This window comes from Sus scrofa, chromosome 1, assembly GCF_000003025.6.
Source record: "Sus scrofa isolate TJ Tabasco breed Duroc chromosome 1, Sscrofa11.1, whole genome shotgun sequence".
In the NCBI taxonomy this organism is placed as follows: Eukaryota; Metazoa; Chordata; class Mammalia; order Artiodactyla; family Suidae; genus Sus; species Sus scrofa.
The window spans coordinates 230083161-230109225 of NC_010443.5; the positions used below are offsets into that span (position 1 = coordinate 230083161).

The 26065-nt window shown below is 35.8% G+C and overlaps 1 protein-coding gene across 1 annotated transcript in view; it reads left to right on the forward strand.

Moving 5' to 3' along the window:
* Nucleotides 1-26065, forward strand: part of VPS13A (vacuolar protein sorting 13 homolog A) — a 262005-nt gene that overhangs the window by 13822 nt on the left and 222118 nt on the right. Inside the window, 5 exon segments of the mRNA XM_021065108.1 lie at nt 8220-8263; nt 13462-13504; nt 17410-17505; nt 18022-18123; nt 25763-25872. Coding sequence (XP_020920767.1) covers nt 8220-8263; nt 13462-13504; nt 17410-17505; nt 18022-18123; nt 25763-25872 — 395 coding nt within the window.

The following is a 26065-nucleotide window of genomic DNA, read 5'->3' on the forward strand; positions in this document are numbered from 1 at the left end:
GTCTTATTCTTAATCTTAGAGGAAATGCTTTTAGCTTTTCACCATTGATTATAATGTTAGCTGTGGGTTTGTCATGTATAGCCTTTGTTATGCTGAGGTATGTTGCCTCTGTGCATGCTTTTTGGATGTTGAATTTTATCAAAAGCTTTTTGGGCATCTTTCGAGATGATCTTTTTTTTAATTCAGTTTGTTGATGTGGTATATCATATTAATTTATTTGTGGATATTGAAAAATCCTTGCATCTCTGGGATAAATTCCACTTGATTATAGTGTATGATTGTTATAATGTATTGTTGTTACTTGGTTTGGTAATATTTTGTTGAGGATTTGTTTGTCTTGATCATCAGTGGTGTTGGCATGTAATTTTTTTGGGGTGGTAATAAATTTGTTTGATTTTGGTATATGGCTGATGGTGGCCTGGTAGGATGAGCTAGAAATATTCCTTCCTTTGGAATTTTTTGTAATATTTTTGAGAGAGTACGTGTTAACTCTTCTGTAAATGTTCGGTAGATTTCACCTGTGTAGCCAGCTAGTCCTGTACCTTTATTTGTTGGGTTTTTTTTTTTCCTTATCAGTAATTGGTCTATTGTTATTTTCTATTTCTTCCTGGTTTAGTCTTGGGATATCATACCTTTCTAAGAATTTGTCCACTTCATTGACTTATAGTTGGTTGTAGTAGTCTCTTATGATCCTTTGTATTTCTGTGGTGTTGGTTTTAACTCGTCCCTATTGATTTCTCATTTTACTGATGTGTACTCTCTTCCTCTTGATGAGTCTGGCTCAAGGTTTATCAATTTTTTTTTATCTTTCCAAAGAGCCAGCTGTTAGTTTCATAGATCTTTTCTTCTTCTTTTTTTTTTTTTTAAGTCAGTATTTCGTTTATTTCTGCTCTAATCTTTATGGTTCCTTTCCTTCTAACTTTGGGTTTTGTTCTTCCTTCTTTTGTGTCTTTAGGTATAAGTTTAGGTTGTTTATTTGAGATTTTTCTTATTTCCAGAGGTAAGCTTGTATTGCTGTAAACCTCCCTCTTAGAATTGCTTTTGCTACATCCCATAGATTTTAGATCATCGTATTTTCATTTTCATTTGTCTTTAGGTATTTTTTTATTTCCATTTTGATTTCTTTAGTGGTCCATTGCTTGTTTAATAGCATATTGTTTTCCTTCCATGTGTTTGTCTTTTTTCAGTTTTTTTCTTATAGTTGGTTTCTAGTCTCACAGCATTGTGGTTGCAAAAGATGCCTGATGTTTCAGTTTTCTTAAATTTACCAAGGCTTGTTTTGTGGTCTTGCATGTGATCTATTCTGGTGCCTATTTTCTGTGCATTTGAAAAAAATGTGTGTTTTACTGCTTTCAGATGGAATGCTCCTATATATATCACTTAAGTCCGTGAGGTATAATCTGTCATTGAAGTTCAGTCTGGATGATCTGTCTATTGCTATAAGTGGGGGTATTAAAGTCTCTTTCTATTATTGTCCCTATTGTATTACTGTCAACTTCTTCTTTTATGTCTGTTAATACTTGGCTTGTATATTTGGGTGCTTCTATGTTTGGTGCATATATATTTATGGTTTTTATGTCTTAGATTGATTTTTTGATCAATATGTAGTGGCCCTCTTTGTTTCTTATAACAGGCTTTCTTTTAAAGTGTGTTTCATTTGGTATAAGTATTGCTACAAGGAATTATTTTGGTTTCCATTTATATGGAATACATTTTTCATTCTCTCACTTTCAGTCTGTATATGTCTCTAGATCTGAAATGAGTCTCTGGTAGGCAGCATGTACACAGGTCCTATTTCTGTATCTATTCAGCACTCTGTGTCTTTTGGTTGGAGCATTTAATGTATTTAAATATAAGGTAATTATTGCTGTGTTCTTACTGTTATTTTGAAAACTGTTTTAGGTTTGTTTTTATAGCTTTTTTTTCCTCCTTTTTTTTTTTTTTTTTGTCTTTTTAGGGTCACACCTGTAGTATATGGAGGTTCCCAGACTAGGCGTTGAGTCAGAGCTACATCTGCCAGCCTACACCACAACCGCAGCAACACCAGATCCAAGCTGTGTCTGTGACCCACACCACAGATTACCACAGTGCTGGATTTTTATCCCACTGAGTGAGGCCAGGGATCAAACCTGCATCCTCATGGATGCTAGTCAGATTCATTTCCACTGAGCCACAATGGGAACTCGTTTTGTTATGATTTGATGACTGTCTAACTGTTATCTTTGCAATTCCTTTTTCTTTTTTGTGTGTATATCTCTTAGAGAGTTTTAGTTTGTGTTTATCTTGATTTTTTTTTTAATAGCAGTCTATATAAGACATAGCTGAAACCTTCCCTAATCTGGGAAAGTCCAGTTACTCAAGTCTAGGAAATGCAGAGAATCCAATACAGGATGAACCCAAAGAGGAATATATTAAGACATACTGTAACTGAACGTATACACTGATACAGTGTAAGAATGCCAAGTAGTCATTAAAAGGAATGAGTAGCTACTTTCCATATAGAGAATAAATACCACATATACAACTAAAAAAGATGTATTATAATTAAAATAATACAAGTTAAAAGTAGAGTTTTATTTTCTTTTTCAGCTGCCCTGCAGCATATGGAGTTCCCAATTCAGGGATCATATTTGAGCCGCATTTGCAACCTAAACCACAGCTGTGGCAACCTGTGATCTTTAACCCACTGTGCCAGGTCAGGGATCAAACCTGCATCCCAGGGATCCTGTTGTGCTACAGTAGGAAATGCAAGAGAGAATTTTACTTACATATTTATTTAATAATGATTTTTATTTTTCCCATTATAGCTGGTTTACAGTGTTCTGTCAATTTTCTAATTTACAGCAAGGTGACATAATCACACATACATGTATACATTCTTTTTTCTCATATTATCCTCCATTATGCTCCATCACAAGTGACTAGATTTAGTTCCCATAGCTACATAGCAGGATCTCATTGCTTATCCATTCCAAAGGCAATAGTTTGCATCTATTAATCCCAAATTCCCAGTCCACCCAACTCACTCTCCCTCGGCAACTGCAAATCTGTTCTCCAACTCCATGATTTTCTTTTCTGTGGAAAGGTTCATTGGTGCCATATATTAGATTGTAGATATAAATGATATCATATGGTATTTGTCTTTCTCTTTCTGACTGACTTCTCTCAGGATGAGAGTCTCTAGTTCCATCCATGTTGCTGCAAAGGGTATTATTTTGTTCTTTTTTTGTGACTGAGTAGTATTTCATTGTATATATATACCACATCTTAATCCAGTCATCTGTCGATGGATATTTAGGTTGTTTTCATGTCTTGGCTGTTGTGAATGGAGCTGCAATGAACATGCGGGTGCATGTGTCTTTTTTAAGGAAAGTTTTGTCCAGATATATGCTCAGGAGTGGGATTGCTAGGTCATATGGTAGTTCTATGTATAGTTTTCTAGGGTACCTCCATACTGTTCTCCATAGTGGTTGTACCAGTTTACATTCCCACCAATAGTGCAGGAGGGTTCCCTTTTCTCCACACCCCCTCCAGCATTTGTTACTTGTGGACTTATTAATCATGACCATTCTGACTGGTGTGAGGTGGAACCTCATAGTACTTTTGATTTGCATTTCTCTAATAATCAGGGATGTTGGGCATTTTTCATGTGCTTGTTGGCCATCTGTATATCTTCTTTGGAGAAATGTCCATCAGGTCTTTTGCCTATTTTTCAATTAGGTTGTTGGCTTTTTTTGCTGTTGAGTTATATAAGTTGTTTGTATATTTTAGAGATTAAGCCCTTGCCAGTTGCATCGTTTGAAACTATTTTTTCCCATTCTTAAGTTGTCTTTTTGGTTTTTTTATGATTTCCTTTGCTGTGTAAAAGATTGTCTGTCTGGTTAGGTCCCAGTGGTTTATTTTTGCTTTTATTTCTGTTGCTTTGGGAGACTGACCTGAGAAAACATTTCTAAGGTTGATATCAAGGAATGTTTTGCCTATGTTCTCCTCTAGGAGTTTGATGGTGTCTTGTCTTACATTTAAGTCTTTAAGCCATTTTGAGTTTATTTGTGTGCATGGTGTGAGGGTACATTTCAGTTTCATTGATTTACATGCAGCTGTCCAGTTTTCCCAGCACCACTTGCTGAAAAGACTGTCTTTTTCCCATTTTATGTTCTTGCCTCCTCTGTCAAAGATTAATTGACTGTAGGTGTCTGGGTTTATTTCTGTGTTCTCTATTCTGTTCCATTGGTCTGTCTGTCTGTCTTGGCACCAGTACTACACTGTCTTGATTACTGTGGCTTTATAATATTGCCTTAAGTCTGGGAGAGTTATGCCTCCTGCTTGGTTTTTGTTCCCCAGGATTGCTTTGGCAATTCTGGGTTGTTTGTGGTTCCATATAAATTTTTGGATTGTTTGTTCTCGTTCTGTGAAAAATGTCATGGGTAATTTGATAGGGATTGCGTTGCATCTGTAGATTGTTTTGGGTAGTATGGCCATTTTTACAATATTAATTTTCCAATCCAGGAGCATGGAATATCTCCATTTCTGTGAGTCCTCTTTAATTTCTTTGATTAATGTTTTATAGTTCTTGGCATGTAAGTCTTTCACCTCCTTTGTCAGGTTTATTGTCAGGTATTTGATTTTTTTGGTGCAATTTTAAAAGGTATTTTTGTATTCCTTTTCTAATGTCTCATTGTTGGTGTGCAGAAATGCGACCAATTTCTGAATGTTAATCTTATATCCTGCTACTTTGCTGATTTTGTTGATCAGTTTGAGTAGTTTTTGGGTTGAGTCCTTAGAGTTTTCTAGGTATATTATCATGTCATCTGCTATGGTGACAATTTTACCTCTTCTCTTCCAATTTGGATGCCATTTATTTCTTTTGTTTGTCTGATTGCTGTGGCTAGGACTTCCAGTACTATGTTGAATAACAGTGGTGAGAGTGGGCATCCTTGTTTTGTTCCAGATTTTAGTGGCAAGTCTTTCAACTTTTCTCCATTGAGTGTTACATTTGCTGTGGGTTTGTCATAAATGGCTTTGATTATGTTAAGGTATGTTCCCTCTATACCCACTTTGGTGAGAGTTTTTATCATGAATGGATATTGGACTTTGTCAAATGCTTTCTTTGTATCTACTGAGATGATCATGTGGTTTTTTGACTTTTCTTTTGTTAATGTGGTGTCTGATGTTGATTGATTTGTGTATGTTGAACCATCCTTGTGAACCTAGGATGAATCCCACTTGGTCGTGATGTATGACCTTTTTTATACATTGTTAGATTTGGTTGGCTAAAATTTTGTTGAGAATTTTTGCGTCTATATTCATCAAAGATATTGGCCTGTAGTTTTCTTTTTTAGTAGTATCTTTATTTGGTTTTGGTATTAGGGTGATGGTGGTGTCATAGAATGTCTTTGGGAGTGTTCTTTCTTCTTCAACCTTTTGGAAAAGTTTAAGGAGAATGGGTATAATTTCCTTTTTGTATATTTGGTAGAATTTGCCTGTGAAGCCATCTGGTCCTGGATTTTTATTTGTAGGTATTGTTTTTATGACATGCTTAATTTCATTTCTAGTGATGGGTCTGTTTAGTTGGTCTGTTTCTTCCTGATTCAGTTTTGGAAGGCTGTAAGTCTCTAGAAAGTTGTCCATTTCTTCTAGGATGTCAAATTTGTTGGCATACAATTGTTCATAGTATTCTCTTCCGGTTTTTTGTATTTCTGTAGTATCTGTTGTGATTTCTCCTTTCTCATTTATTGTTTTATTTATTTGGGTTTTTTCTCTCCTCTTCTTGGTAAGTCTAGCCAGAGGTTTGTCAATTTTGTTTATCTTGTCAAAGAACCAGCTCTTGGTTTTATTTCTATTGTTTTTTGAATCTCTATTTTATTGATTTTTCTCTCTGATCTTTTTGGTTTCCTTTCTTCTGCTGACTTTAGGTTTTGTTTTTTCTTCTTTTTCTAATTTATTCAGGCGGTGGGTTAAGTTGGAGATTTTAGATTTTTCCTCTCTTTTGAAGAAAGCCCATATTGCTATGAACTTCCCCCTGAGCACTGCTTTTGCAGCATCCCATAGAGTTTGAATGGTTGTGTTTTCATTATCATTTGTCTTGATGTATTTTTTAATTTCCTTCTTGATTTCCTCATTGACCCATTGGTTTTTTAGTAACCTGTTGTTTATTCTCCATGTAGTCAGTTTTTTCTCATTTCTTTTCTTGTGGTTGATTTCTACTTTCATGCCATTGTGGATGCAAGAGAGAATTTTAAAAGCAACAAAGGCAGAGCAACAGATAACATACAGGGGAACTCCCATAAGGGTATCGGTTTATTTTTCAGCATAAACTCTGCAGGCCAGAAAGCAGTGGCACAGTATATTCAATGTAATGAAAGACTAGACCTAACGTCAAGAATACCCAGGAATCCCTTGGTGGCTCAGCAGGTTAAGAATCTGGCATTGTTATTGCTGTGGCTCAGATCACTACTGTAGTGTGTATTTGATTTCTAACCCAGGGAACTTCTGCATGTCTTGGACGTGGCCATTAAAAAAGAAAAAAAAAAAAAGGAGTTCCCGTCATGGCTCAGTGGGTAATGAATGCAACCAGGAACCATGAAGTTGCAGGTTCCATCCCTGGCTTCGATCAATGGGTTAACGATCCGGCACTGCCGTGAGCTGTGGTGTAAGTCACAGACGTGGCTTGGATCCCACGTTGCTGTGGCTGTGGTGTAGGCTGGTGGCTACAGCTCCGATTAGACCCTAGCCTGGGGACCTCCGTATACCATGGGTGCAGTCCTAGGAAAGACAAAAAGAAAAAAAAAGGAAAGTATACTCCGCAATAGTCTCGCCATCAAATATGAGATCAAAAGCTCTACAAACAAGCAAAAGCTGAAAAAGTTTAGCCTTACCAAACCAGCTTTACAACAAAGTTAAAGGAACTTCTTTAGGTGAAAAAAGTAAAGGCCAAAACTCAAAATAAGATTACGGAATGAATAAGCTCACTGGTAAAGGTGAAAATGAAATAGAGGCAATCATCCACACACATTGCTAGTAAGGAGCTTAAAAGGCAAAAGGAGCAAAATCATTTATAACCATAATACACAGTTATGGGATACAGAGAACAATGACATATAAAATTTGTTATCAAAATCAGTAATTGTGAGGGGAGGAGAGTAAAAAAAAAAAAGAATGTTTTAAAAACATTGAGGAATGCATTGAGGAATTCCCATTGTGGTGCAGGGGAGAAACTGACTGGTATCCATGAGGATTTGGGTTTAATCCCTGGCCTCAATTAGTGGGTTAAAGACCTGGTGTTGCTGCAGGCTGCAACATAGGTCGCAGATGCGTTTTGGATCTGGCGTTGCTCTGGCTGTGGTGTAGACTGTCAGCTGCAGCTTTGATTTGCCCCTAGTTCAGGAACTTCCATGTGCCATAAGTGTAGCCCTGAAAGGAAAAACAAAAAAAACACAATGCTTTTATTCAATTTTATGGTTTATGTCTGCATTGTATATTGATTTGAAAGAAAAAATTTAAAGCACAAAGTTATCGAAGGCTGGCAATTCAAGCAATTGTTTGCTAATAAAAAGTTTAAGATATAGTTTTGAATGGTAGAGTGGAAAAAAAGAATAAGTGATCCTCTACCTACCTATGTCATTCACTAGTCACAGCCATAATATATGAACAGGTTTGTTCCTAATCATACAACCTCTGTTATATGTTCACTGATGTTCATTTCCTAGTGTTTTTTCTATACATTATAAGAACATCAAGACAACAGTTAACTCATTTAAATTACTGTCTAAAAGTGAAGGTAGTCATTTTCTATGGCACAATTAAAACAAAGCAAGATACAACAATACTCTGCTATCCCTAGGAAATCCTTATTTAATCTCACATAGATGGGTAAAAATTTCTTTCCAGTTAGACACTGCAGATGTATTTAAATACAGTTCATTTTTCCCACTGTATTTTCTTATATCATGCCGTGTTGGTAAATTCATATTATTTGTATTTTGATGAATTTTTTTATTTATTAACATTGAGCTTACAACTTATAATAAATTATGTTTTGGTCAAACATACAATCTTAGACTAAGTTGAAAATGAAGGTGAGCCAACAATCATAGTTGGATTCTCTGTTATGTACATTTTTATAATTGTTTTTCTTAGTATGACATTGAAGAATGAAATATACCTAACTCATTAAAATGAAGAATATTTGAATATTTCAATTTATTTTTTTGATCTTTTAGGAGACGTGGCCTTGAAGAATCTCGAAATTAAAGAAAATGCCTTGGTATGTTTTGACTATAAAATTTTTGTTATATTACTGCAATTAGCAATATAGACTTTTTCCTGATTTACTTTGTCATCTTAAATTATGTAAATTTGAGAAAAAATTTTTTTTCTTTTTAGGGCCATACCTGTGACACATGGAAGTTCCCAGGCTAGGGGTCCAATTAGAGCTGCAGTTGCCAGCCTATGCCACAGCAACATGGGATCTGAGCCGTGTCTGAACCACACCATGGCTCACGGCAACACCAGATCCTTATCCCACTGTGCTATGCCAGGGATTGAACCTGCATTCCCACGATGCCAATCGTGTTCATAACCTGCTGCGCTGCAATGGAAACTCCAAGAAAAGTTTTTAAAAATAATTTTTGGGAGTTCCCGTCGTGGCGCAGTGGTTAATGAATCCGACTAGGAACCATGAGGTTGCAGGTTCGGTCCTTGCCCTTGCTCAGTGGGTTAACGATCCGGCGTTGCCGTGAGCTGTGGTGTAGGTTGCAGATGCGGCTCAGATCCTGTGTTGCTGTGGCTCTGGCGTAGGCCAGTGGCTACAGCTCTGATTCGACCCCTAGCCTGGGAACCTCCATATGCCGCAGGAGCGGCCCAAAGAAATGGCAAAAAGACAAAAAAAAAAAAAAAATTCTTTTGTTGGGGTTCCCTGGTTGCCTAGCGATTCAGGATCTGGTGTTGTCACTTCTGTGGCTTTGGTCACTGCTGTGGTGTGGGTTTGATCCCTAGCCCAGGAACTTCTGCAAGCTCTGGTGTGGCCAAAAAATTAAAAAAAATAAATAAGCTAATTGAAAAAAATTGAATTTTGCAAAATGGACTTTTAATCTCTGGAATAGTGCAAACTATAATTTTTCCCATTAAAATATTTCTAAAACCTCTCTCTTCTTATATGGCTTAATTTTATTATTTTTTATTTATTTATTTTTTGGTCTTTTGCCCTTTTTTTAGGGCCACACCTGCAGCATATGGAGGTTCCCAGGCTAGGGGTCTAATCGGAGCTGTTGCTGCCAGCCTACGCCAGAGCCACAGCAATGCCAGATCCAAGCCACGTCTGCGACCTCCACCACAGCTCATGGCAACACTGGTTCCTTAACCCACTGAGTGAGGCCAGGAATGGAACCTGTAACCTTATGGTTCTTAGTCGGATTCATTTCTGCTGCGCCATGAGGGGAACTCCATTATATGGCTTAATTTTAGATTAACTTTCCTAATACCGTTTTAATCATTTTTTTAAACCATAGAATTCTTTGCCATTATTTACATTTATAGTATTTTGCAATCATTATCAGTATGTATTTCCAAAACGTTTTAATTACACCAAAGGGAACCCTGTAACCATTAAGAAATAACTCCCTATTCCTCTCCTTACATACCCTGCTAACCTCTCATCTACTGTCTTTTATGAACTTTGTCTATTCCAGGTACCACATATAAATGGAATTATGTTTGTCATTTTTTGCCTAGTTTATGTGACTTTTCATAATTCTTCAAGATTTATGCATGCTGTAGAATGTATTATAAAATCACTCCTTTTTATGGCTGAACAATATTGTGCTATATGTATATGCCACATTTTGTCCATTTATCTGTTCATGGACACTTGGATTGTTTTCTCTCTTTGGCTGTTGTAAATCATGCTGCCGTGAACATGAGCACATGTGTTTGTTCAAGAGCATCCTTTCAAGGAGTTCCCGTCGTGGCTCAGTGGTTAATAAGTCTGACTAGGAACCATGAGGTTGTGGGTTTGATCCCTGGCCTTGCTCAGTGGGTTAAGGATCTGGTGTTGCCATGGGCTGTGGTGTAGGTTGCAGATGTGGCTCAGATCCCACGTTGTTGTGGCTCTGTTGTAGGCTGGCGTCTATGGCTCTGATTAGACCCCTAGCCTGGGAACCTCCATATGCCATGGGAGCGGCCCAAGAAATGGCAAAAAAGACCAAAAAAAAAAAAAAAAAAAAGCATCCTTTCAGTTCCTGTGGGTAAATACCTAGGAATGGTATTGCTGGATTATATGGTAATTTTATGTTTAGCTTTTTTAGGAACTCCCATAACAAATGAACCATTTTATGCAGGCATACTTGGAGATTTTGTAGCTTTGGCTCCAATCCACTGAAATGAAGTAAATATTGCAATAGAGCAAGTCAGATGAATTTTTTGATTTCCTAGTGCATATAAAAATTCTGTTTACATCATACTGGATTCTTTCAAGTGTGCAGTAGCTAAAGAAAAAGCAGTGTACATATCTTAATTAAAAATGATGTTGGACCTTAACCCACTGAGCAAGGCCAGGGATGGAAACTGTGTCCTCCTGGATACTAGTCAGATTTGTTTCCGCTGAGCCTCAATGCGAACTCCTATTTCTTAAATTTTAATTTGATTTAATTAAATTTGGCCACTTCACGCAGTGGCTTAATGTGGGATCTCAGTTCCCAGACCAGGGATTGAACCTGGGCTGCAGCAGTGAAAGTACCAAATCCTAACCACTAGACCACCAGGGAACTCCCCAGAGAAGAAATTTTTGTAAATTACATTTATTTTACATTACATTAATCGTATTTGTCCCATGCACTTAAAAAATTTTCATAACGTATACCTGTACAGTGTAAACTCCATGAGAGTAGGGCTTTACCTCCACCAATTATGAAACTACTTAGAATTTAGTAGGTACTCAACATTTTCTGGCTCAAGGATTATAAAATTCAAGAGGAACAAAAAGTATAAAGTAAAAGTAATTTTCCCCTCTATCTCTCCAGATACCCAGTTTCTATCCAGAGAGGCAATTACCATTTTACCAATTTCTTTTGTATTTTTCTAGAGATATTATAAGCCTGTCTAAGAGTGTGTGTGTTTGTGTGTAGACCCTATAATTAACCTTTTTTATTCCTTCAAATGTTAACAACTTATACATATTTCCTAATACCTTATCTTTTTTATCTATATGTACATATTTTTGGGGTCATTTGGGGGTCACACTAATTTTTGGTGTGTATCTGTGTATGTGTATATATATGTATACATATATATGTGTATATACATACATACATATATATGTGTGTGTATATATATATATATAGGGGGTCATTTCACACTAATTTTTGGAAAATTCTCTCTTCTTAAAGATGGTATAGTTTCCTTGAATGAGAATCTCCTCAAATGTATCTGACCAGTTATTGGGGGTATTTAAGGTACCAGGATTTTGTGATTTTAAACATTTTTGCAATAAATGCTCTTGTATGGTGATCCTCACTCATATGTACATGTATGGGCAGATAATAACCTAGGAATGGAATTGCTGGCTCAAAGTGTAAATGTATGTAAAATTTTAATGAATATTGGCAAATTTCCTTCCAAAGACATTATATCAATTTATACTTCCATCAACAATGGATAAGGGCACCATTTTCCTTCATGCTAGCCAACACAATTGTCAGATTTTAAGATTGTTAGGAACTTAGAGCTAAAAAATGATATCACATTGTAACTTTTATGTTCTTTCTTTAAATATGAATGAAATAAAATGTATTGTTAATCATTAAAAAAAAAATGATGCTGGAGTTCCCATCATGGCTCAGTAGTAACAAACCCAACTAAGATCCATGAGGACATGGGTTCAGTCCCTGGCCTCACTCAGTGGGTCAGTAATCCAGCATTGCCATGAGCCATCATGTAGGTCGCAGATATGGCTTGGGTCCTGCATTGCTATGGCTGTGGTGTAGGCCAGCATCTACAGCTCCAATTTGACCCCTAGCCTAGGAACTTCCATATGACACAGGTGCATCCCTAAGAAGATAAATAATAATAATAATAATAACGCTGTTGGGAAGTTCCCGTTATGGCTTAGCCATAACTAATCCGACTAGTATCCAAGAGGATGTGGGTTCAGTCCCTGGCCTCACCAGGTCAGTTAAGAAACTGGCATTGCCATGAACTGAGTGTAGATCGCAGATGCGGCTTGTATCCTGCATCGCTGTGGCTGTGGCGTAGGCCAGCAGCTGCAGCTCCAATTCAACCCCTAGCCTGGGAGCCTCCATGTGCCGTGAGGGTGGCCCTAAAAAAAAATGCTATTGGGAAAACTGTGTTGATAGATTTGCTTAACAGAGAATTGCTACAAACCTTCAGTTAAACCATCCCTCAGTACCTGGAAATCCCAATAAAACAAAGCAGAATAAAATGAGGTATGCCTGTATTCCCACCAGCAATGTATGATGGTTCTACTTTCTCCACATCATCCTTAACAACATTATTTTATTTTATTTTTGATAAGAGCTGTCCTATTGGGTATGAAGTGGTATATCATTTTTTTTTTTTCAGCATTTCTCTAAAGACTGGTGAGGTTGAGTATCTTTTCTTGGGCATATTGGCCATTTTTTATATGTTGTTTGGAAAAATGTGTTGAAAATCATTGCTGATTTTTTAAAATCTTTTTTTTAGAGTTGTGGTTCTTTGTATATTCTGTATATTTCTCCTTATATGATTTACAAATACTCCCCCCATTTCTGAGGGTTGCCCTATGCCTCTGTTAACAGTGTTATTATGTACAACATTTTTTATGCAAACAATTTTTAATTTTGATGAAATTAAATTCATATTTTTTTGTTGTCATTGTCTGTGCCTTTGGTGTGATATCCAAGAAGTCATTGCTAAATATAATGTCCAGAAGGTTTTAACCTTGTGTTTTCTTCTAAGTGTTTTAGTTTTAGTTCTTAGGTTTTTGGTTCATTTTGAGTTAATTTTTGTATATGGTATTAGGGTCCAACTTCATTCTTTTGCAAGTGGATATCCAGTTTTCCCAGCACCATTTATTAAAAAAGTTGTCCTTTCCCTGTTGAATGAGGAGAATTTTTTTTGAGGATATTTTTTGCAAAATGGAATTGAATCTCCTTACAGATACAAACTGATAGTGGAATTTCCCACTCCCCACCTCTCCCCGCCTTTCTCAGACACTATAAAAGCTGCAGTGATTCTGGTGTGGGTAACTTAGATGGTCAATATAGAATATAGAACCTATCTTCTATTTTAAGATGATCAATCTGAATTTTATGGATTTGAGGATAGTATTACAATTATGTATTTACAAATTTAAATAACTGTTGAAGATAAAGAGAAGATGTAGGTTAATTTAAATCATTGAAGTAATTTTGAGAAGAGAAAATAGTCATCTTTATATGTACTAATATTTTACATAAATATTTTTTGTAGAGTCAACTGGATGTACCATTTAAAATTAAAGTTGGCCATATAGGTAAGCTATCTTTCTTATTTGAATGTCCTCCTTGTTGGACATGCAACCAGAATAATATGTTTAGTATCTCTATAATATTAGTAATGTTTCTGACCATAAATTAAAATAATCACGTGTTTTTATCTAGTTAGAGCTTATTTGTGTAACTTAAAAATATTGTGTGGTCCATATATCCCTTGTTCAATACCTGTGAAATTATACATCTTATTAGATGCTAAAATGAGAGCCAAAGCATTAAATCTAATAGTACGATTGTCTCAGTTTCTTAAGTTTCTGACTAGTTACATTGCTATATTCCAATTAGCTATGGATTTGTAGTATAAGGATCATCCAGGCAGTGTGGCTAGGAAACCAGTCAGAATCCCAGTTTCTGCTGTAGTTTTCTTGTTTTCCAGGAAATACTGTGCTATTTTGCTTGTTTTATATTTCCAGTTTTTATAGTTTACCTTTTATATGTATGGTTCAGCAGAAATTGATTTTAATATGATCTTTTAACATGTTTAAATAAAACATGTATATTTGGTTTCTTATTTTGGCTTATCGTTTTAACTTTTATAGTTTAAACTTTGTTAGTCTAAGTATTGTGCAGGATGATCGTATTATTTGTGACTTGGAAGTATTTTTGTTATATAGATAATTTGTCTAGTAGAATTTATATAATGTTATTGCAAATGCATTGGGCAACAAGGTATTCTGAAAGGTTATGTAAATTATGTGATGATGTCTCCACAATTTTGTGCACTTACAGTTGGTGTTAGACAATATGCCGGAGAAAGTTTTTATCATTTGCATGGCTGAGACTCAAATTCTGTCCCCCCCCGCCCCGGCCCCACAACTTAAAGATTGTTTAATATAAATAAGAGGGGAATAATGTCAGTCATTATTTTCCACCTCATATATTTATTTTTGCAGGTTTTCATGATTGTTTATATGTGAACATTTGAACTTCTTGTAATTGTGGTATATGTATAATTTTATATTTTGTTTTTTAAGTTAACATCTAATAAAGACTTCTCATAATCCACATTGATTTGATTTTATAAAGTAGTGTAATAATCTAGTGAATGCATATTTGGACATTATAAAGTAATTCAGCACTTCTGTTGGTACAAAAGTATTAGAGTAAACACTTTCATACAGCTTTTGAAAATATTCCTGAAGTCAGTGGGTTTTATAACAGTGATTTGTATGTCACTGTATATAAATTTAACATTAATTCAATAAAAATAAAAAAAAACATAAGGATAGTAGATAGACCTGCTTTTATTTAGAGCCTATCTTTGTTCCTTTCTCTTGTCTTTCCAGACTATATTTAAAAGTGATAATAATTTTCAGTGTTAATATAAGGTAGCAGAAAGTACACTGCATTAAATACCTAATACATAAGATAATCTTGAGAATCATTTAAGGTGTTGTTTGCCTTTCTCTATCATAGCACATGCCATTCTTTTATTTTTTACTTTTTTGCTTTTTGGGTCCATACCTGCGGCATATGGAGGGTCCCAGGCTAGGAGTCAAGTCGGAGCTACAGCTGCTGGCCTGCACCACAGCCACAGCAACATCAGATCTGAGCCATGTCTGTGACCTACACCACACACAGCTCACAGCAACACCAGATCCTTAACCCACTGAGTGAGGCCAGGGATCAAACCCGCAACCTCATGGTTCCTAGTCATATTCGTTTCTGCTGAGCTACAACAAGAACTCCCTGCACATGCCATTCTTTAATATCATTATTTATTTTTCTTCTAGACAATATTTTTTTTGGGAAATAGATTTAATTTTTAAATTTAATTTTAATTTTATTATATCCTCACATATACGTGGTATATAGTAGGAACACAGTTTGTTGAATGGAAGCATACAAATTTCCAAATGAATTGTACAGTAGTAAAACAAGTTTTATAAGAACGTATTGTCCCCTTGCCGTTAATGGGTGTTGTTAATCTTAGTGATCTTTCAAAGTTTTCCTCATTTAGCATGCAGAATTATGTGTATATCAAATATAAGTACTCAGCTATTTTCAAAGTAGTTGTTTTCATGTGGAATATTTTTGAACTTACCTTTGTTTATATTTTTTCTGAATTTTCCAAATTTTCTATAAGAAGCCTGCACTTCATAAGGAGAGGAAAAAACAGGTTGGCTTAAAAAAAAAAAAAAGGCTTAGTAGTGAAAAATTCTCCATTGTTAGTTTCATATGTGTTTCTTTGAACACTTAATGTTATTATGTTGTTGTTCTCGGTCCTTCTAATCACTTTTTAAATTATTAATGTATGTGTTTATATGTGTGTGAGCAGTCTGCTTGTTACATTTATAAGTAAACTGTCAAATTTCTCACATTTTTTTCCCCCCAGTTCGCTCATTTCATTTTGGTAATATTTTGGACAGTATGGAAATTTGAAATGTTCACTATCTTTTCTCATTTTAAAACTTAGAAAGTTATTCCTCTTTTAGAAATCAGATAACGTATTTTTTTTTTCTCTGGATTGATTTAGTATTATGGAATCTTTATCTCAATTTGAGGTTGTTTAAAACAAGGATTTTGGTTGAGTTCCTATTGTGGTTCAGCGGTTAACCAGCCCAACTAGTTAGTATGCATGAGGACGTGGGTTCGATCCCTGGCCTTGCTCAGTTGGTTAAGGATCAGGCATTGCTGTGCGCTGTGGTGTAGGTCGCAGATGCGGCTTAGATCCCACATTGCTGTGGCTGTGGTGTAAGCTGGCAGCTACAGCTCCCATTTGACCCCTAGCCTGGGAACTTCCATATGCCATGAGTGTGGCCCTAAAAAGACAAAAAAAAAAAAAACATGGATTTTGAGGTTATGTAATTAGGTATGTATAAGTATCTATTACTAATCAGTTAATGCAATAATGGTGTATTTAATCTTTTTCCTTCTCCAACCATGACAACTATTTCTAAATCTAGAGGTTGGTACTTTCTAAAAAATTTTAAAATATTTAAAAAACTCTTTATCATAGAAATTTTCAAAGTATATAAAACCAGAAATAATGGTATAATGAGCCTCTTACATAGTACTTTTTAGGTCAAGAAATATAATGTTTTTTAAAATACTCTGCTATTGGGTTATAGTAAAATATTTTCATTAATTTGAATAATTTTCTAATATAACCCAGGATCCTTGATTGTTAGTGTAGAAATTTGAGTACATACATTTGATAATTATATTTAGAAATATGCTCTCTCTATATACACACACATATATAAAATGTCTCTTTATAAAAATGTACTTATGTAATGTATATAATCTGCCTTTTTAAAGTATAAGAAAAATACTTTTAGGGATTTAGAGTAAGAATTGGGGAAAATCAAAATTGTAATATCAAGAATTATTGATTAGTGGAAGGAAGACTATTGGTATGTTTGTTGTTCAGATCACCATATATAGAAAATTATAATATTCAGAATAAGGTTTAGTAAATATTTCAACAACCCTAATACAAATAATTTTATTTATTTATTGTTTTGCTTTTTAGGGCTGCACCTGCAGCATGTGGAAGTTCCCAGGCCAAGGGTTGAATCAGAACTATAGCTGCCGGCCTATGCCATAGACACAGCAACCCAAGATCCCAGCTGTGCCTACAACTTACATGACAGCTCACAGCAACGCCAGATTCCACACCCACTGATCAAGCCCAGGGATCAAACCCACATCCTCACAGACACTAGTCAGATTCATTTCTGCTGTGCCCCAGCAGGAACTCCCACAAAGAATTTTAAATCGTTACAACAAAGGCTTGTTATTTTTGGTTGTAAAATAGCTTTTTGTAAAGTTAATGAGTTCATAAAGTCAAAGGCTATTTTCATCTCTTTTAAAGCCTGATGGAAAATAGGCTGATAGTAAATCTTGGTTGAATGAATAATGTTTTTTGTCTTTTTTCATGTAGGTAATCTTAATCTTAAAATTCCATGGAAAAACCTTTATACTCAACCAGTTGAAGCTGTATTAGAAGACATTTATTTACTCATAGTGCCTTCTTCTAGTAAGTCAAATTTAAACAGTATCGTTTTAGTCACTGTATTTGTGCATGGGAAGTTATTTTTGATATATTCAAATAATTTTGGTGAATTTTTTGATTTTTTTTCTTTTTTTCTTTTTTTTGGTCTTCTGTCCTTTTAGGGCCGCACTTGCGGTATATGGAGGTTCCTGGGCTAGGGGTCTAATCGGAGTTGTTGCTGCCGGAATAGGGCGAGCCATAGCAACGGCAGATCCAAGCTGCATCTGCGACCTACACCATAGCTCATGGCAGCGCCGGATCCTTAACCCACTAAGGGATCGAACCTGCAAACTCATGGTTCCTAGTCGGATTTGTTTCTGCTGTGCCATGATGGGAATTCCTGAGATTTTTTTAATACTTAAATTTGTCTTTTATAATTCAGGATAAATTGGTTTCTACTCTACATTTTTGCAGATTTTGATTATTTACCAGGATATTTTTTGAAATGAGTGTATTTAAATTTAAGGTAATTAAGATTCTCCCTTTTTATACTTCCTGTAGGAATAAAATATGATCCTTTAAAAGAAGCAAAACAACTCTTGGAAGCAAAGCGACAGGAACTGAAAAGAATAGAAGAAGCAAAACAAAAAGTAGCTGATCAAGGTAAACAGATAAGAATAGTAATAAGAGAAATGGAAAAGACCAAAATATTTATCACATTTGAGTATTACTTTCTTCTGGAGGCACTGACATTACTTAAAAAATATGACAGAATCTTACTACATGAGGAATTTTAGTGTGGTTTGTATGTTTTATCATGTTTACAGAAATTTTGCCTTATAGAAATTTACCTTAGTGCAAATAATATTACTGGCTTATTAGAAGGGTAAAGTTAGTTTTTAATGATAGTAATTCATTTCATCAAGTATATTTTCTTACCTTTTTTTCTTTTTCTTATTCCACTTGTATCAGTTCTTCACTTTTTGGAGCTACTTTGTCCCTTGATAATTTTTCCCAAATCTTATTACCCTCTGGCTTCATATTCTTTCCTATTCGGCCTATACCAAAATGGCCCAATACTTCACCCTCCTGTTGTCAGTGATAGAGCTGTCCTGCTGAAAAGCTAAACCCTTTCCACCTAAGCTGGTGATGGTAATGGTGTCACCTTCAATATCTACCTTTTATATTCTCTTCACTACTTCCAGTGAATTTTTCTCCTTGGCATGTAAATATACTGTAGCCTCTCATATATGTAAACATAAAGTCATCTTCCTGACCTCATCATCTGCTTATCTTTTGTTCCTCTGTCCTTTGTTTGACAGCTAAGCATCTTAAAAGAAATATGTGTGTACTGATCTACCTTTGCCATGCACTTACTATTTTTTCAATAAAATCCTGGAGTTTTCATTGTGGCTCAGTGGTAATGAACCTGGGTACTATTCATGAGGGTTTGATACTGTTCAGTGGGTTTGATCCTTATCCCTGCTCAGTGGGTTAAGAATCCAGCATTGCCATGAGCTATGGTGTAGGTTGCAGATATGGCTTGGATCTGGCGTTGCTGTGGCTGTGGTGTAGGCCCGCAGCTACAGCTCCCATTCAGCCTCTATCCTGGGATCCTCCATATGCCATGAGTGTGGACCTAAAAAAAATAAATAAAATCCAATAATAAACAACTTTACCAGTTGACAAATAGGTAAAAAACACTAGAGGAGATGTAGCACAATTCCTGACAACAGTTCTGGCAAAACATATAATTATGTTTTCTTTTCTGTTTAAGTTCTTTGATATCCTGTGTAGTCATTCATCCCTATGCCCATCCTCTTTCTTTAAGAAAAATGTTTTTGTTGTTGTTGTGGCATACACATCCTCTGGCAACCACAGTTCTGCTTTTTGTCTCTTTGATTTTGACTGTTCTGAGTACTCATGCAAGTAGAATCATACAGTGTTTGTGTTTTTTGAGTGGTTTATTTTCCTTAGTGTTATGTCTTCTTCATGGTAGATCCATGTTGTAACATGTCAAAATTTCCTTTTTTAAGGTTGAATAATAATCCATTTTCTGTATATACCACCTTTTGCTTATCTATTCATCCCTCAGTGCAGTGGACACTGGTTGCTTCTATGCTTTTGCTTTAGCCATTGTGAATAATGCTGCTGTGAATATAGGTGATCATATATTCCTTTGAGAGACTGCTTTTAATTCTTTAGTTATAAACCCCAAAGTAGAATTGCTGGATAATATGGTAATTATACTATATTTTTTGTTTTTTGAAGAATACTATAATGTTTTCTACAGGGACTTGTGCCATTTTACATTCCCATGAACAGTGCACAAGGGTTCTAGTTCCTTCACATCCTCACCAACCTTTGTTATTTTGTGTATTTTTGAGAGTAGGGTCCTAATAGGATGAAGTGGTATCTCATACAGTTTTGATTTACATTTCTGTAAAGATTACTATTTCAGCATCTTTTCCTGTGTTTATTGACCGTTTGTGTGTCATCTTTGGAGAAATGTCTGTTCAAGTCTTTTGACCATCATTTAATTGGGTTATTTTTTGTTGTTGAATGATGGGAGTTCTTTATATAACTGGATGTTAATCCATTATTAGATATATGATTTGCAGGTTCTCTCTCATTTTCTGGGTAGCCTCTTTACTCTGTTGATAGTGCTTTATGATGCACAAAATCTTAAAATTTGCATGAAATCAAGTTTGTTTACTTTTTCTTTTGTTGCCTGTGCCTTTGGTGTCATATTCAAGAGCTCATTGTCAAATCCAGTGTCATGTAGCTTCTGCTCTGTGTTTTCTTCTAAAAGTTTTATAGTTCTGGGTCTTACATTTAAATATTTTATTCATTTCGAGTTAGTTTTTATGTAGTTAGATAAGGATCCAGCTTCATTCTCTTGCAAGTGGATATTTGAATATCTAGTTTTCCTTGCATTGTTTTGTTTAAAATATTGTCCTTTTCACACTGAACAGTCTTGGTACCCTTGTTAAGAGACAAGTCAATGTTTCCAATGAGAAATCTGTTCATAATCTTATTAAGCACCCCTTATATGTGATGAGTAGCTTCTTTGTTGCTGCCCTTAAGATTCTCTGCTTTATCTTTGGTTTTGAGTATTCAATTTTAATGTGTCACTGTGGGTCTTTTTGAATTCTGTTTACTTAGAGTTCCTTGAAATTTTTCAATGTGTATAACCATCTCTTTCTTCACGTTTGGGAAGTTATTAGCCATTATTTCTTTATTATATCACCTTTTTAATCTCAGTTCTCCTCATGGGACTCTCACAGTGCATATGTTAGTCTTCTTGTTGGTGTCCCATTAGTCCCTTAGGCTCTGTTCACCTTTCTTCAATTTCTTTTTCTCTTCCTCAGACTCAGTATTTCATTAGAAACTGGAACTTGAATCTAATAGAAGGGAATCTGTCGAAATTAGATTCTCCCTCTCCCTCATGGTTTTTATTCATTATTATTTTTGTTTATTATTTTTATTTTGATCACTGTGGGATGACTGTGTCAAGGATCAGCCTGATGTGTAAACTTAAGGTCTTTCAGGTCTTTTCTGATCCTGTGCCTTTCCCTGAACATGTGTGGTCACACTTTAATTTTCTGTATATATGCAGTTGCTTTTGAATGTCGTAATCCTTAATGTTGTGCTGTCAAAGGGGGCAGAAGAGAAAAATGAACAGGCCAGGAAAAGGGGGCATTGGTTCTTTGGGTCTGCTGTACCTGACTTCAGCTAGAGGATGAAGGGCTTGCAGCCGTGGGGGAAGGTGCAACAGCAGTGGCCACCCTTCTCTTTGTGCCTCTGATCAGAAGCAGCAGTCAGCAGTTAGAGTACAGATAGCTAAATATTTGGAGGACAGGGTTGTTTCTGCCTACCTTGGCTCTGGCAGGTTGTGTGCAAGCTATTCCAGGAATAACTGCACAACTGCCTGCCATGAACCTGAGGGTGGGGGATGGATAGTTGCTACTGTGCAGAGAGCTGAAATTGATGTAAATTAACTGCAGTTTACTTTTCAAGCCTTCCTCTAGAAGTTGCAAGGCTGCAGTAGACTCCCAGGTTCCAAAATATATACATTTGACAGATTCTGCCTGTTCAGTTGTTTAGATGGATAATCAGATTTCTGGTGTTTTCTATACTGTCACTTTTCCCAGAATCTTCCTCTTATCCATTCCTCTCTTTCCTAAGTTTCTCAGGCTTTTTCCTTTTAAAAATTATTTTTATTTTGTTAAGTTAGTACATATACTTGATATATACATATACAGTAGCTTTATAGTACATATACATAGTTTTAAAAGTTATGTAATAGTATAGGACCGATAATTTAAAAAAAAAATGTGTTTCCTAGCTTAGCCCCTCAGCCTACTTCTCATAGATCTCCTTTCAAGTTTTTAAGGTTTTTTTTTGTGTGTATACCTTCATATTGCCACACAAGATGAGATGATTACACTTCTGTTACTTTTTAAAATTTAAGTAGCGGTGATTTACAGTGTTTCTTCAATTTCTATTGTACAGCATACATATATGTACATTCTTTTTTTTTTTTTTTTTATACTCTTTCCCATCATGTTCTAACCCACATGTAGCTGGACGTAGTTCTAACCATTAATATAAACAGTGAATATTGATGTAACTAAAATATGGCATAACTATATTGGGAAGATAGAAAAGGGGAAATCAAGTAATAGAAATATACTGTACAGTAGGACTTCTTTCTATTACTTGATTTATTATGTTTATACATCATTTATATATATAGGTTTTCTTTTATGGATTATGATGATTGACCCCCTTTTCCATCTTTCCAGTATAGTTATGTCACATATTTGGTTATATCACATATTCATTGTTTATATTGTGGCTATACGTAAATGTTTACTACTAGGTCAAATAGTATATCTGACTTGAATTATACATATTTTCTGGCACTACTTTATTAATTGGTTGACAGTAGTAGTTGGATATGGGTGTTAAGGTTTATAGACCTTTTACTTAATATGTCTGATTTTGGTATGATGAATTTTCCTGTATCTTCATATACACGGTCTCAGAGTATGGAGCCTGTTAGGTTTATTGTCCCCAAAATAAACAATTGCTTTTCACTAGTGTAGGAATTGGATAATTGCTTACCATGTGGGTTGGGGAGGAAGAGCACCTAGAAGCCTAATTGCTCATTACACGGACTTTCAACCATTGATTGTATTATCACCCTCTTCCTCCGCCTGGTTACCTCTTTGCCATTTATATTTTCTAAGTATTCCAGTTCTTAAATCTTCCCAGGATTTTTTTTTTTTTAAACTCATCTTGTATTTTATTGCCATCTCCACCTTTGGGCATTTAGACTTGAATTTCTTCCTCTGTCGTGTTGTCTAATATTGTCTGCTTTCCAGCTTCTAAATTTTTGAGGCTACCTTTTATTCTTTTTCTACACTTTTTTCTTTTGATGTTAGGAATTTATCCATTTTCCCCCTTTTCATTTGCCTTTATGTGGTTTTACTGAGGAATGGAGAAGTAGATGCAACTCATGTTTAATCAGAAGTCCCTTCTTTTTTTTTTTTTTTTGTCTTTTCTAGGCTGCGCCTACAGCATATGGAGGTTCCCAGGCTAGGAGTCGGAGCTAGAGCCGGCAGGATATATGGGATCCAAGCTGCGTCTGCGACCTACACCACAGCTCATGGCAACACTGGATCCCTAACCCACTGAGGGAGGCCAGGGATCGAACCTGAAACCTCATGGTTCCTAGTCAGATTCGTTAACCACTGAGCCACGATGGGAACTCCAGAAGTCCCTTCTCTTTATACTTTTATCTAAAATATAAATAGGAGTTCCCATCGTGGCTCTGTGGAAATGAATCTGACTAGTATGCATGAGGATGCAGGTTCGATCCCTGGCCTCGCTCAGTGGGTTAAAGATCCTGTGTTGCTGTGAGCTGTGGTATAGGTCACAGATGCAGCTCGTATCTGGTGTTGCTATGGCATAGGCTGGCGGCTACAGCTCCAATTCGACCCCTAGCCTGGGAATCTCCATATGCCACCAGTGCAGCCCTAAAAAGGCAAAAAAAAAAGAGAAAGAAATAGCAATTTCAATTGAGTGATGATTGCAGAGAAGCTTATTTTTCTTCCATAGTTGGAAGGTCATCTGCTAAGAATAAAGATAGCAGAGGAAGGGTTTTTCGACCTTTGAAGAGTATAAAAAAGAATTTTGAGGAGTTCCTGTCATGGTGCAGTGGAAGTCAATCTGACTAGAAACCATGGTGTTGTGGGTTTGATCCCTGGCCTCACTCAGTGGGTTGGGGATCCAGTGTTGCCAAGAGCTGTGGTGTAGGTTGCAGATGCGGCTCGGATCTGACGTTGATGTGGCTGTGGTGCAGGCCAGCAGTTGTAGCTCTGATTTAATCCCTAGCCTAGGAACCTCCATATGCTGCAGGTGCAGCCCTAAAAAGCAAAAAAAAAAAAAAAAGAATTTTGAAATTCTAATTGGAGAGTGTGAACAAGCTGACAGGAGAAATGTAAGTTTTCTGGTTAGTTCAAGTTGGTAATGACTAACTTACAATAATTGCAATTTATTCTGTTGTAATTTTTGTCCTGACTCACCTGGCAAAGACATACACATGTTTGTATGAAAAGTAGCCTGTTTTCTGCAGAATTAGAGCTTTATTGACATAGGAAAAGGAGAAAAGAGAACAAAAGAGTTTAAATTGGTGACATAACGTATTATGGAATCTAAGCTGGATAAGGGAGTCAAAAACTAGTAGATAGGGAAAGAAAAATTTAGCATTAATTGAACAACTAAATAAATTTGTAGAGTGAAGGATTTTATTAAGTAGTAGTAGGAGTCAACATTAAAAATAAGAGCTCTGTCTTCAAAGAGTTTATATTTTACTGTGTACTTACTAATTCTACAGTCCTTTTCAGTATATTCAAATATATTCACTTATCTCTTGTTCATTCACATTTGCGTTTGATGTACATGATATCTTCATCAGCTTTTCTTTGAGACCTTCTGTGTTAGCTGAGTTGGGGAATATAGGTCATTAGAGGAAATGACAGATGATATGTTACACAGATAGAACAGGATTAGAAATAGAAAAGGAGATCACCTTCATTGGCATTTTCAGGTCGGGACAAAAGAGTTAGTCACTAGTGGTTATCATAGTCATATTAAAAAAGAAATTAGGAACCTTGATTCTTTGTTCTTTTTATTTCCCTGAAAAATACTGAAACTGGAAATAATATTATTTTTGAAATGAACTTCATCCTTGCTTAAAAGGAGAGAGGGAAAGGATTTTATATCTCCCTCTTATGTATTCATCAGGGAAGGAACCTATTTAACTATTTTATATGTCTAACCACAGACAACTCAGGATGATATCCCTAATTTTAAGGGTGATTTTATCTTTGTTACTGTTTCTGGCTCTTCTAATATAAGCCTGTTATAATTCTTACCTAGTAACTTATGGTTTTCCATATCTTTGTGTACTCAAGTATAGCTAACAGAAATTATAATTTTTTTTTCCTTTTTAGGGCTGTATTCATACACATGGAAGTTCCCAGGCAAGGGGTTGAATTGGAGCTACAGCTGCCAGCCTACACTACAACCACTGCAATGCCAGATAAGAGCTGCATCTGTGACCTCAGATCTGCTGGTCTATAACACAGCTCATGGAAATGTTGGATACATGACCCACTGAGCAAGGCCAGGAATTGAAGCTGCATCCTCATGGATACTAGTCAGATTTGTTTCAGCTGCCCCACAGTGGGATCTCTGAGAAATTATAAAATTTAATGCCAATAAATTCTACATATTTGGCTTTAGTTTGATTGGATGAGAGACTAGTTTTTGAAAACTCTGTGCCTTTAGTCACCTGTGAAAGTCTTTTTAAAAACACTTTTTTTTTCTTTTTAGGGCCATACTTGGTGCATATGGAAGTTAGCAGGCTAGGGGTTGGATCAGAGCTGTAGCTGCCTCCCTACACCACAACCACAGCAATGCAAGATCCAAGCTGCATCTGTGGTCTGCACCATAGCTCAGAGCAATGCTGGATCCTTAACCCAGTGAGTGAAGCCAGGGATCAAACCTGCATCCTCATGTATACTAGTCTGGTCTGTAACCTGCTGAGCCACATCGGGAATTCCCTTACCTGTGAAAGTCTTTTGATATCTAAGACTTCTGGAAAGCAGGCTTTAGTGTTTTGTTTACAAATACAGATTTATTTCTTTAATAAGGTAATATTTACGTTATCTCAATATGTGGATACTTAATAGAGTATATTTTCATTCAATTTAAATATTTGCAATTGTAGAAAAACATCGGGTGGAGAAGCAGGATACTTTTACAGAAAAATTAATTACTCAGATCATAAAAAATCTTCAAGTGAAAATTTCCAACATCCATATTCGTTATGAAGATGATGTAAGTATTTTAATAGGTGACACTTATTTTTATATTTATTTTACTGTTCGTTGACATTGGCTCTGTAGTGTCCAGCCTATGAGATGCTGGGAAGTGGAAGGATACACAGCTGAAGGTGATGTGATCTTTATTTTTTATAATTATAGTTGTCATTTGTAGTCCCTAGTACTTGATTACACTTTCCTAAAATGTT